This window comes from Ursus americanus, chromosome X, assembly GCF_024610735.1.
Source record: "Ursus americanus isolate L20-20 chromosome X, mUrsAme1.1.p, whole genome shotgun sequence".
NCBI classification, from domain to species: domain Eukaryota; kingdom Metazoa; phylum Chordata; class Mammalia; order Carnivora; family Ursidae; genus Ursus; species Ursus americanus.
The window spans coordinates 26,002,726-26,016,170 of NC_142164.1; the positions used below are offsets into that span (position 1 = coordinate 26,002,726).

Genomic DNA, 13,445 nt, shown 5'->3' on the forward strand with positions numbered 1-13,445 from the left:
CACTGACAGTTTAATCTGATGGGTGCCAGCATCTTCTTTTCTCCCCAGTAGCCCTCTCTTGAGCACGACCCATAGAAAAATAACCAGTCTTAGCTTACACTCCATTAGATTGCAACAAATGGGGTCCGTCTATCAGATCTGCAAGCTGACTACTGGTTGCCAGGCCAGGGCACGTGCCACCGTCTCCTAGCACGCCTTCCAGCATCCACTTACCGCCCTTTCCAGCAGTGAGGCTACATAGGACACACCAGCAGAGACAGTCTCTCTCTCTCTCACTCTCTCTCTCACTCTCTCTTTCAAATGTAAAGTATGCTATTGCCTTCGTTTTGTATTTTGAGAAATATTGCTTCAAGGCCAGATGAAATTAAGCTTTATGGTGAATTTAGTGCTTGGAACACACTTTTGCCAGCTGTGACCAATGGGGATTTGCCTCACGTGCCAAGGGCCAAATGCTGTACCGCTCTCTAGAAAGTCAAAAGAGAATGGATTTCAATTGTTCTCCATAAATTTGCCCCCACCCTTCTCCACCAACTTCAACTCCCACCCTCATTGCATGTATTTCAATCATTTCAAATCTTTCATGTCTCTTTTCCATGGCTGTCTTGCCTTTTGGAGAGTGTGGTTCTGTAACCTTCTCTCCAAAAGAAAGGAAACCAAATGATTTGGTCTTAGTGGGGCAGAAAGGGTATAGACACACACCGTTCCACTCTGCCTCTGCAGCGTGTCTCTCCTCTTGGCAATTGTATACCAGCGTTCTTACCTGCAGGCTTTGCACTCCTGCTGCTCTTTCTGTAGCTCTGGTGTTGAACATTTAGTCATTATTTGTCAATGAGAAACACATTCAAGTTATCAGGATAACACCAAAGGCAAATCATCATGTCTTAATCATAGAAACCATGTTAAGGCCACACAGTCAATTTCCACACACAAAAAAAATTGCTAGAATGGATTAATTAAAACAATTTTTTTTCTGGATTACAATTTTTTTCCGGTGGTAGAATTTATTCTTTAACACCATCTGGCAAAAATCAATGGTTTTGGCAGTCACTGGACTGGTTCAGTTCTCAAGGCAAAAAGGTCCCTTGCTTGAAGCAGCCACTTGAGAGAAAGTGAGGGTTTGCTCTTGGGAAGAAGACCTGAGTAAAGTTCAAGTAGCAAATTTAGTCACCACCAGGAAAGAGAACTGTCAGGTTCTTCATACTTCCAGGAGGCAGCATCAGCACAGAGACATGCAAACCAACGAAGAGCATAATATACTCACCCTACTCCTTGATCCCAAACCAGTCTCGATGATTCACAGGAACTTCTTCTAAGACCCAGGAAGTGCCATCGATCTGTAATGATTCTTGCCTACACACATAACAGTGTCAATAAAGAGTCATTGGGATCCATCTTAACCCTGGGCATCCAAAATGTCTACCTTTAGGGATGGCTTCTGCCAATAAAAGGTCCATCTTGTTGCAGGTAAAAGGCAGATAGATGCAGATTCACATCCGTGACCCAAGGCCCAAGAATGTCAAAGAATTCTGGGTGTGGAAGAGAAGTGGTTAAGAGACGGTGGCATAGGAGAGGAGGATTGTAGACATACACGGAAGAAGAAATACACACAAAACTGAGGATCTCATTTATACATATGGGAAACATGGTATCACCTCATTCATCTAAGGCCCACCAAACAGGAAGCTGAGGGTATTTGGAAGTGGGCTGTTCTAAAGTATAACTTTTTACTGTCTTTGAATACGAGACTTGCTAAGCAAATGCAGGAGATGGAAAACAGGATTGCTAGTGATAGGAAGGAAGGACGCGTTTGAATTTCTTAAGAGAACAAACTCTTTTTAGGTCCTCTGAAAGCACCCACATGAAAAGAAGCACAACTAATTTTAATTGCAAGCCACTTTTTGAATTTAGGAAAACAGGTTCCCTTAATGTTTTCCTAGCATCACAGTGGTTATTCTAGTCCCTATATAGTTTTGAAGACAACAAAGCTGCATTTCTCTATCGAGATTCCATAAATCGTAAAGATCACTCAACCATTTATTTACTTAATCAAAGTTTAACTGCATATCTCCCATCGTCATCCCTTACTTCCCGCTATGCCTTGCAAGGTAAGGCACTGGTCGTACAACTCTCCTTCCAGTCAAGGGGTTCAGGATGGGTCCACTGAAACATTCTGTTCCAGTGTTCCCCCAGAGCACACATAGCGTGCTGATTTTCAGCTTGAAAAATATGGACCCTGGATGTCTAAATCCCTGGATAGAACTAAAGCCGAGACAATTGTAGGGAGAGGTGGGGGATGGTTTATAAAGCCTTGTCCCCCCAGACACACAAAGCTTGTTTCATAGAGCAGACCCCCTCTAGGAAGGTACAGCTACCCAGGAAAGCTAAGCTCTGTCCTTTCCCCAAGATTAAGGGAGTGAAGCAGGGTGAGCGAGGGCGGGTCAGAAGAATTTGAAAGTTTGAGGTGACATGCAGCTGTGGAGGGAGGCTGATGTGCTTATGTGGTAATTCAGCAGCTAAATCCCCGTTCTGCTGTGATTTATAGAGACAGACTCGCACTGGCTGTGCCACAAACCCCCGGTGATCGGGGTTTATAGCTGAAACAACCTACTGGCTCTTAATTACTGCATTTACGCACACATCGTAATAACGCACTAACACAAAAGGGTGATTTGCAGGTTAAAAATTCCCAAACCACAGCTCTAATTTTCACGATCCTTGCCTGTACATTTACAGTCATCAAGTAAGGATCAGGTCTGATTTGTTTGGGTCCTATTAGCCCAGGTTCAGGAAATGGCTAAAACTGAGCAGTATTTCAGTTCTAGCCCGTAGGCCTGGTTCAGGGGCCACATTAGTGGCTGACCTTGTCTTAATTCCTTGCATTCTGAAAATGAGATAAAATCAGTGACATGAAGGAATATAAATATCTGTTGCATTAGTTTAAGCACGCACACATGTAAAACAGCCTGAAAAATTGCTGGTTCCTTCCGCAGAAGGGTAACTTTTTGAGAACAGGCTGAAACTGCACGATGTCTCATGCCAGGGTGGAAAAGTCAACAATTTAACATAATTGCCCACTTATCATTATTTTAAGGTTGCAGGAGAGAAACAGAGAGATAAGTATTGTAGGTTTTTCTCCCTCTCCTGGTTTCAGAGATAATAGGTGTGGAAGTGTTTTTGAAAAAGTAAAAGCACTCATAAATGTCAAGCTTTGTGATTATTGTCATTTTTAGTAATCAGCACTAAGGGCTGAAATGGCTTAAATATGCCATTTGCCTGGTAACCAAGGTAGTTGAGAACGAACCCGGTTTTTATGGAAATCTCTCACATGCAATCAGATTCGCATTGCTCATCGGCTGGGTCTGCAATATTATCCCAAGAGGTGACCCTGAAAGTCAGCAGAGATCTGCGACAGCATTAGCTGTGTGACCTTTTCAAAGTCACCACCATCTCTGGGTCTCACTCTCCGTGCAATGATGGTATATTCAGCAGTCAATTGTCATGATAACTGGGGACGGGCTACAGAGAAGAAATGTAATTCTCAAGCCACTTTACTAACACAGTCAAACCTCGCTGGTTTGGGACTAACACAGGGGAAGGACCGTCTGAATGAGAAAGTCCTGAATTACAAAACAGGTTTGAGGAATGACAGCTTTATTACTTTAGGTCTGTTTTGTAATTCAAACTCCCTATAATACTTTGCCATAGTGGAGGTCCTTGTGAGAACTACTTTAGCAGAGAGATTTGTAATGAATATGATTATATCTAACGAATGCTTGCAACGTTTGAGAAAAAATTTGTTCTCTTAAGGAAAAAATTCAACTGACAATCTAAACTCTTCATTTGCTTAACAAACCTCTCTCGCTCGGCCCCTTTCCTGATGCTCTATGGGTAGACCGTCGACTGGGCCCTGGCGGGTTTGTCACAGATTGTAAATCTGAGGGCTCCAGATTAATGGGGCTTCGCTGCCTTTTCTACCTTCTTCTCCACTGATTTGCTTTTGGCGTCACCACCAAATAGTGGTAAAGCAGATTCAAGTTCATCTCTTGCCCCTTCTCTTGCTCACTCTCAGAAAACAGCAGGTAGAAGGAGGGAGAGCACACAGGCAAGCTCCTTGGTAATCCGGAAATGGAAAAACCATCGTTGGCGAGGTGGCACTCATCCTACTATTATCCACAGCTGAGAAAGGGGGTGACTTATTTCAAAAGGCTGGCTGGAGGAATGGCCAAAACAAGTGATTTGAGAGATGCCTGGCAGGTAGCACTAGTGTCAAAGAAGCTGGAAACATTTAGGCTCTACTGAACTGTTTTTCCTACTTGCATATCGAAAATCAGATAATCTGGAAAGCGTGGGCTGGCAATAAGGTTACTTGATAACTTTGCAGCAGTATCAGCTGAGGAAAAACAGAAAAGCTTGATTGCTGGCTGTAATTAGCAAAGAGCTGGTCTAAAGTTCAGGATACCAAAACATCTGGGTGAAAAGTAAACATTCGGCCCACTACATGCGGATTGGTTTTTGGTTTATGTAACAGCAAACATCTGGTTATTTGAAAACTTCTGGGCACTTGGCATCATGTGGATGTTTTGGAATCATCTTGACACAGTCCATGGCTCCTTTGTAACCATGCTGAGTGTGAATGATGAAGTCATGAGAGCAGTGTATCCAATCCAGCTCAATTTTCATTCTGCAACTCACTTGAATGAGAAAATTAGGTTCTCCGTGGCCTGCTAAGAACATGAGAAAAAGACCAGGAAGAAGGTGCCAAATGCTCTAGGCATCAGGTTAGCCACTGCAAAACTCAACTGAGCCGAAAGCTTGGCTAAGCTGTCAATGTCATCAGTTCACACTGGTGGGAAAGGAAGTTACTGCTTTCTGACACATAGTAAAACCTTGATTAATTGGAATCCATAAGGGATGAATGGAATTTTCAATAAGAGTACTCATTTTGTTTCATTCTTGGCTAACAACATGTTTTGTTTTGTTTTGTTTTCTCAAAATGCTTGTATCCACTTTCTCGCCTCCGGGAAGCAGCCTCTAATGTTTGAGGGTCAATCCAGATGGAGAGAAGATATGGGAGACAAAGCTGAATGTGACCTAACCACAGGTCATCTCTTGGCAAGTGATTTAAAAAAAATAAATTCCTTGCAGAATTCTTCTTTTTTGGTACTATTGCTGCTTTCTCATCAATGTGGAGTACTGAGGAGGGGCAATTCGGTTAGTTGGGGTACTGGTTAGGTGAGTTCTGGTTAATCAAGGTTTTACAATAAAAGACCTCGCCAATGCCTGGTAAGATTATGTGCTGAAGAAAGTTGTATTTGAATTTATCTCTTTGAAAGTGCTCTGTATCAGTGTTTCCAAACCCATATTATACTGCAGACTGGCCAACTAACTTTTCCATCAGGATCCTGAGGAATGGAGAGAGAAAGAGAAGAGCAGAGGTGTAACCATTGTCTCTGAAGGAGAAAAGGGTTGGCTTGCCTGTCTCTTGGCCTGTGTATGGGAAACACTGTTCTTCACCTTAAGATGCCCATGGTATCTTGGTTGTACAAGAGTTGATCTTAACACGCTTCAATATAATTCGCATGCCCTTTGGGTCATGGAGGATTCTGTTTTCAGGTCCTCTCTTGTACTTACCCAACATGTCCTTCCATTACTTGGTATCATGGCTTCTGAGCTTGCCCCTATTTCTTATTGCTTGGATGAAGGCTATTCGTTTTGTTCTTTCTAGCCCCGAAGAGCATTGTGGAGCCAAAGGAATGCCAAGTAAGATGGATTTTCTCGTGAAGGCAGCCTGGATAACAATTAGACCTACCTGAACCAAGAACATGGCTAAGGAGAAGCCAAATCAGGGATTTATACACATGGAGTATCACAGTTAGGCGACGCGCTTGTTTAAATATACAAAATGTCTTTGCCAAGTCTGTATATGAGGTGGCCTATTGAAGAAAGACCCCATTTAACTTGAAACCGAGCTTGATCTTTGGCTTTCAAGTTAAGTGGGGCCAGCTTAAACAGGCCATCACATAGCAAGAACACCATCTCATCACTCACACACGTAACTGAAGATGCCAACTGTAATCAACCAACCAACCAACCTCTGTGAGCAACCGTCATGCCTTAGGGGAAAAAAACCCGCTGTAACCTGACTTTTCAGTAGATAGATTTGATTTCTCACACCACTCATGTGAGGCAGGCGGGGACAGTCCTAAGGCAAGCCTGGGGCTCTTGAAAGCCTAGGCCATTGAAACCCACACCGTGGCCTTCATAAGGCAACCAGTCTGGCGTGTGAGGGGAAGGAAGGGGTGTGGAGGAGGAGCCTCTGTCTGGGAGTTTAAGAAGGGACCCAAGTTAGATCAAAAATGCGGGCAGTGCCCTGGAGTCTTTCTGGTTCCCAAAGCTGCCAGGCAGGGGAATAACCTGGTCATTCCACCTTATGTGTGAGTCTTGTGCTCTCTCCTCAATAATAAGATAACAGTCTTGCCGATTACTCGTCACTAAGGGTACCCGGTTGTGGTGACATTGAGGCTGACCTTGGAGTCACCGCCCCCGCTGCCGCACTCTCCTTTGTCGTACCACCATTTGTTTTTCAATTTGTCCAAGAGGCCTTGCTCATTCAGTTTTAATACTGCCAGGTTAACAGCATTTCTTGAAACGATAAAACATAACTTGTAAGAAAATGCACAAATGCTTAGGAAATCGTTAACGTATAAAAAGGAGCACAAGAGGACAAATTGGCTAAATTTCACAGAACGTGGAGCTATAAAAATGTCTGTACAGCAAATACAGGGTTAAATATTGGAAGGTGGCATGGAGGATAACATTTGCTCAAAACTGAAGTGTGCGGGATGGGGAAATTGTCTTTGAGAAAAAAAGTAACAAGAACACCACATCCATGCAATTAACATTCATCACATATGGCACCATAACTTGGCTTTTACCATTTAAATTGAAAAAGCCGTTGAACTGTAAAATTAAAACAGCAACAAACAGTCAGAGAGGACAACACAGAGAGAGAACATTAAAAAAAAATGGATGCATTAAATCGGTGAAACCATAATTTACCGTCTTATTTAACTCCATGGAATAGTGTAGGTTTTAAACTTTAAAAAGTTACCTCAAAATCCACAAGAAAGAAAATGACAACAAAATGCATCAGGGTAGGTGGAATACTATAACAACACGGATATTGTTATATTATTCCACCCACCTTAATGCTGAGCCTTTAGGGGTTGCCACACCATAGCCTTTGGAATCCAGATTTCCACCAACTTTCATGGTGTCACACGGTTTTCTCTGCTCAATGTACTCATTCATGGTTGACTCCAGCAGGAAGGCGAACTTTCCCTTGGACTTCCGCACTCGGGCCACTCCGTCTGCTGTTGTTTTGGTAAACACAGATGGCTCTGCTGATTTCATGTAAGACCACATTTTCTCGTAGACAGCAATTTTGGACCTCTGCAACAGAGAGGAGAGCTCTTAGAGCTGCCAGATATTAACACCGGAAGCGGCATTGGCGCTGTGGTTCTCTGAACGTGCTTGGTTACCGCCCACAGGAAGACAAGCGGGCCACGCTGTGACCCAGTCGCGACATGCATACATATGTAAGCGTGGTTCCAAAATCGGTTTCTCAAAACCACACTTGGCTTTGCGATGTGTGATGCTCTCTGAGATTTGCCACCCTGTTCTAATTCACTGCAACACACACACACACACACACACACACACACACACACACACACCAGTCAGGACCCACTGAATTGATTTCACGGCTGCGCTAATGGGTTTGCAATCTACTTGAAAAACACTTTCTTGGTTCAATCTTCCTCTCCATTCAGAAATCTCCCCTACGATATCCTGCTCTGTCATTACCCTTTACCAACCCGAAAAAAACCTCCATTGGAGGGAAGCCTACAACCATTTTAGCGAGCCCACTCCGCAAAGGGCATCAAATATTGTAAGAAAGTACTTTCTTATTCTGAGCTGAAATTTGTTTCTCGGTAGCTAGCAACCCTCAGCACTATCTGCTAGAGCTATGCAAAGCAATCCTGTCCCTGCTTCTGTATGACGGCCCTCCAAATGTTGCAAGGCTGTTCTCATACCCCTTCTTCATCTCTTCATCGGGTCAAACTCCACTGATGTCTTAAAGTATTTCCAGAACGCTCACAATTTTGGTCGATCTCCCATAGGATTCTATGTCTCTCTTCAATTAGATCGCCTAGAGATAGACATGGTACCCCAGATATCCGACAAAGACAGAATGGAAAGACACACGGTTTGCTTCTTGTCATTGGAGCATTATTTTCCAGCACAACACTGCCCGAGTTTGCATTAATGTATTTAGCCTGTCATCCATCCTCTCAACAAATATTTCCTGAGCACTTGCTACATCTAAAGCTCTCTACTGGGGGTGCGAAGAATGTAATGGAGAGTGAATAGGGTCCCTCTCTCTACTCGGTTGGAGGCCAAACCCAAACTGTTAGTTCTTTTTGCCAAGCCAAGTTTCCCTCATCTTTACCGTTTCGGATTTTGAATTTAACGCCATTAAATTTCATCTCAGTTCAGGTGGTCCTTAGAACATGTACTAAATGCTTATAGCTCTATGTTAGGCATTCTGGAGCCTGTAAAGGGAGTGTGATCTCAATGACCCCAGGACTTCCAATTGAGTTGGGAGTTAGGTCCTTAGGAATGAAAACCCTACAGAAAAACTCTAAAGCACTATTTGACCAGAGGTGAGGTAGCATGGTAGAAACTAGAAACCTATCCCATGATGTTAAGTGTCCTTTTATGGGCTTTCCTGGCCCAGACCTCAGCTTTTTTGATTGTTAATTTAGTTGCTCTTCTCTGGATTTTGGCCAGCTACATTCTTGAGGCCTGCTTAAATAATTCCAGAGGGCCGGAGCTCCCAGAGCTATCGCCATGGAAGGTGTTTATGGCAATGAGACCCCCCCACTGAGGGCCTCACTGAGCCACTGATACTGTTCACTGAAATTGGAAATATGGTTTCCACATTTGGTTTGCAAAAAAAAAAAACAAAACAGAAAAAAAAAAGCCAATATGGCTGAAGCCGAATGAGCAAAAGGGAGAATGGTAGGAAAGGAATTTAGAAGGATAATCAGAGGTCAGATCTTGTAGGGCCCTGTAGGTCATGGTAAAAAGTTTGGATTTATTCTGATTGGAAAATATTGAAGGATTTTGAGAAGGGGTATGATAAGATCCAATTTAAAGTTTTAAAACATTACTCCAGCTGCTGTATGGAGAATCCACTCTAAGGTGGGCCAGAATGGAAGCAAGAGGACTGGTTAGGGGGCTATTCTAGTAGTCCAGGGGAGAGATGGTGGTGGCTTCAACTAGGTTGGGAGCAATGGAGGTAGAAAGAAGAGGTTGAATTCAAGGGACATTTTGGGGAGACAGCACACAAGCTTTGCCAATGGACATCTCCACCTGATGGTCCTATAGACACTTTGAGATTAAATATTTCCAAACCAAACTTACTATCTTTCTTATAAAGCCTGGTTCTCCTAAATTCTATCAGTAAACCACCTAACATTCAAGCTAGAAAGTTTGGTTTGGGCTCCTTCCTCAGCCTCTCATGATGCCATGTTTATTGTGAGATAGAAATGTAGGATCTGTCCTTTTGTCTTCTTTCCATCCTCATTACCATTGCCCTGGAGCAGACTCCCATCATTTTTTGGTCTGGACTACATTGCTTCCTAATTGTTCTCCCGGCTTCATCTCTCTCTTCAATTTATCCCCCAGCGATCCTTCCAAAATGTAAATCTGATCATTCTTTAGAATCTCCCGATAGTTCCCTGAAACCCACGGGACAAAATGCAGACTCTCATGTATGATATTCAAGAGGCTTCATGACCTTGAGCTACACTCTCCGATGATCTAGTCACGTCGGGCTCCTCACTGTTCACTGAAACAGGCCACACAACTTCATGTTTTGTGCCTTTGGTTATGCTTTTGCTTCTGCCTGAATTATCCCTATTCATCTTACAAGGTCCAAAGCAAATATCATGTCTTCTATGAAGTTTATCCTGACTCTCTCCTGGTCCCACAGAAGTGCTTTCTTGGGTGTTCCGAAAGCACTTTTGCTCATACCTTTGTTACAGAGCTTACTGGAACGCATTTTGGCGAGTTGGCTATGTGACTGTCTTACTCACATTACTGGGTGTTCTTGAGGACAAAGTCCGTGCCTGATTCAGTTTGGCAGCCCTCTTGGCAGCCAGCACAATGCACATAGTAGGCATTCAACATATATTTGCTTAATAACTGAAGCTTAGCTTGATCAGAGTGACATCTAGATTGTTGGTCAAAGGTATCGGAAGGTTGGTGAAAAATGGCTACCAGCGCTAGTTTTAGAGCCTTGTCGAATTCTAGAGCTGAAGTGACTCTCGAGATCATTGGGTTCAATTTCCACCTGAACCAGTCAGGATATATGCTTTGTAATCCATTTTGCTTTGTTTTTGCTTTTGCCACTTGGTCTGCCTTTGTTGTCCACACCAGTAACTCTCCCCTAATAATCAGGTCTTCTAAGATTGAAACCTCACCCATCGACATTTATGCTCATTCCATGTCACATTAGTCTCATCTGACACATAAAACAATTTCTAAACATCACAATGAAATGCATTCTCAATGACTGAATCTTATCTTGGTAGGAATTTCCTAGTCAGTGGCTCAAAGAATTTTTTTCCAGAGAATTTTTAAAAATAGTAAATAATTCATATGCATTGAGAGATATAATAAACAATGTAAGAACACCTTGTACCTGCCACAAAACTCAACAAAACATTATGAGGTCAATTGAATTCTGACTATACCCGCCTCCCTAACTGCATACCCTTCCTCCAGACCGAAAGTGACCATTACACTGAATTTGGGCTTTATCATTCCCTTGCATCTCTTTATATTTTTATGAGAATAAACACATCTCCTTTGTGATAGCTGCAGAACATTTCAGTCTATGGCTGTACCATCCTTTATCTACCCAATCTCCTACTGAAGGACTTTTAGGTCAATTCCAATTTTTTCTTTTTTTTTTTTTGGTCTTAGAGATAACACCTAGTAGGAGCATATCTCTGTGCACTTGCAAAGAGGTATTTTGTGTTCATCTCGCCTGATCAAACCTGAGCGAAAGGGGGAGGGGGGTGTAGACCAATTTGTCTCTTAGGCTATTTGCAAATAGGCTGTGGCTTCCAAAGATAAATTTATAAGGCAAGGGCAAAGGGGTCTGTGAATTCTGATCCGAACGCACTATAATTTGGATTCATTTACTTCATCATTTACTTGAGCCCTTTGATTGCTGATACGGGTTAAAAGGTTTATTTCCTTTAGGTAATGATGCATTTCTAGGAGAATAAATGGCAGTGCTTGAAGTGGGCACTTTGAATGCGTGTGGTGTATACACAGCAGATATGAACGGACGCAGTAAATGAAAAGTTAGTGGCAGAAATGACTGGGTCCTGGTTGATGACTGAATTCTGAACTAGGTTAAGAAGGGGAAAAAGCAATGGCTCGTAAGTGAGAAAAATTAAGCTGAAACTGTTTGTCTTCCTAACTAGTATTTAAGTGACAGTCTAACATTTAGACCAAAAAGAAGAAAAAAAAATCACTAGCTTTTTTTTTTTTTCTGTAGTCTGTCTTATTTTGGCTGAAAGACTGAAGGCAATAAAAGGAATGGAATCTTAGCTCAATCATCTGGGAGAAATTTAAAAAATTATGGGCAGGATGTATAATAGCAAGTTCATTTTTCTCAGACCCACCACGATTCATTTGTTTCGTCCCACAGGATACCATGTTGTACCTAAGAAGGAATGAACAATGGGTATGCAGAGAGGCCACATGAAATTCTCTTAGCACTACTAGGTAATTAGCATATGAGGTCCAAAAGGAGAGATCCATGAATGGAGGAGGAACGGATTAATTCAGAACAGCAGATAAAGCAGAGCTCTAGCATTCATGGATTCAACAGTCACTGTTCCAACTATTTGTAATAAATCATGAAGGTCAACCGTATGGAGGAATTTGCCTCTTTGTGGAGTGGAAATTTGAATCTTGGGCTCAGTGAGGCTGATGCATGGAAACAAGCGATCAGTGAGCACACCTAGCCCGCCACTCAGACTTTGCATGTCTTTGCAGGGCAGGCTGCTCCTCATCACCGTGCAGGAGTATTCCTCTGGAGACCCAGGTAGTACAAGGTAACTGTATAGCGTGCTGGCTGAGAACGTGGAGTCACATTGCTTGGGTTTGAATCCCACTTGCTGGCTGCAGAAGTTATCTAAGCCCCTGTGTGTCTCAATTTCCTCATCCATCAAATGGGATAATTTTGTTTAAAAAAGCTCCTACTTCAAGGGATTCTTGGGAGAAATTGCGTGAGTTAATACATGCATCTCACTTAGAACAGTGCCTGGCACACACGCCATGCTGAAAACATGACATGCTTTTATAGTACAGAAAGCGTAATTTGTTTTAATGGCAGAATTCAATAGCATTATCAATTACTTTAGTCCCGTAGTCACAGAATCATTACTTCATTTCATGGAGGGAATGATATGTTCAAGTGTTACTCATGTATTTGGGTCTTTAGATATATTCCTGGTGAATGCCCATGGTCTGCCATCAACAAAAGTCATCACCAGTTGATTTGGATTTAGAAAATTTGTTGGAAGAAAAATGGGTAGGATGGCAAATTTTCCTGTAAAATTTATGTTTGGTAGTTTAGCTGAGGTTCATACATTAAAATGTCCATTAACCAGAACACTGCTGCTGGGGAGACCTGCTGAATGAAGCTTTCTGCCTCCTTAGGAGTTAAATTAGAATATCCACTTGGAGGGGGGCACCTGGGTGGCTCAGTCGTTAAGCGTCTGTCTTCAGCTCAGGTCATGATCCCAGCGTCCTGGGATTGAACCCCGCATCTGGCTCCCTGCTCAGTGGGAAGCCTGCTTCTCCCTCTCCCACTCCCCCTGCTTGTGTTCCCTCTCTTGCTGTGTCTCTCTCTGTAAAATAAATGAATAAAATCTTTTAAAAAATCCACTTGGTTAACAGAACATCCAATTGGAACCAGTAGAGTAACAGGCTTTAAGAAATAGAAGAGACCTTAAAAACCATTTGGTCCCACCTCTCACCCAATGCAGCAATGGCTTCTCTGCTCAAATGTCTGCGGTGGTGAGGCACTCCTGAGCTCAGAAGAGGCTCATAGTTTACAACAGTTCAAGTTGAGGGAAAATTCTTTTTGTTGGGCTGACATCCTTCATGAGAGTCTCTCTCTCCTCCAGTCCCAAGCTTTCTGCTTGAATTGGGCAGTCTCTCCTTTCTGCTTCCATGTCTCCATTGTAGGTAGCACAGGTTATGTTGCTTTGTAATGGTCATCTCCCGTGCAATCTGAGCTCCTTGGGGCTAGGAATTATGTCTCTCTCTCTCTCTCTCTCTCTCTCTCTCTCTCT

General features: G+C 42.8%; 1 protein-coding gene across 3 annotated transcripts in view; it reads right to left on the reverse strand.

The window, feature by feature from the left end:
* The window catches only part of GRIA3 (glutamate ionotropic receptor AMPA type subunit 3), a 273,652-nt gene that overhangs the window by 17,146 nt on the left and 243,061 nt on the right, over nucleotides 1-13,445 (reverse strand). For 2 of the 3 annotated variants that reach the window (XM_087860086.1, XM_087860085.1), the window contains exon 14: nucleotides 7,205-7,452. In XM_087860086.1, the coding sequence (XP_087716212.1) occupies nucleotides 7,205-7,452 (248 nt within the window). Of the gene's footprint in view, nucleotides 1-6,527; nucleotides 6,643-7,204; nucleotides 7,453-13,445 lie in introns of all 3 variants that reach the window. The other variant, XM_045804968.2, reaches the window with a different exon arrangement.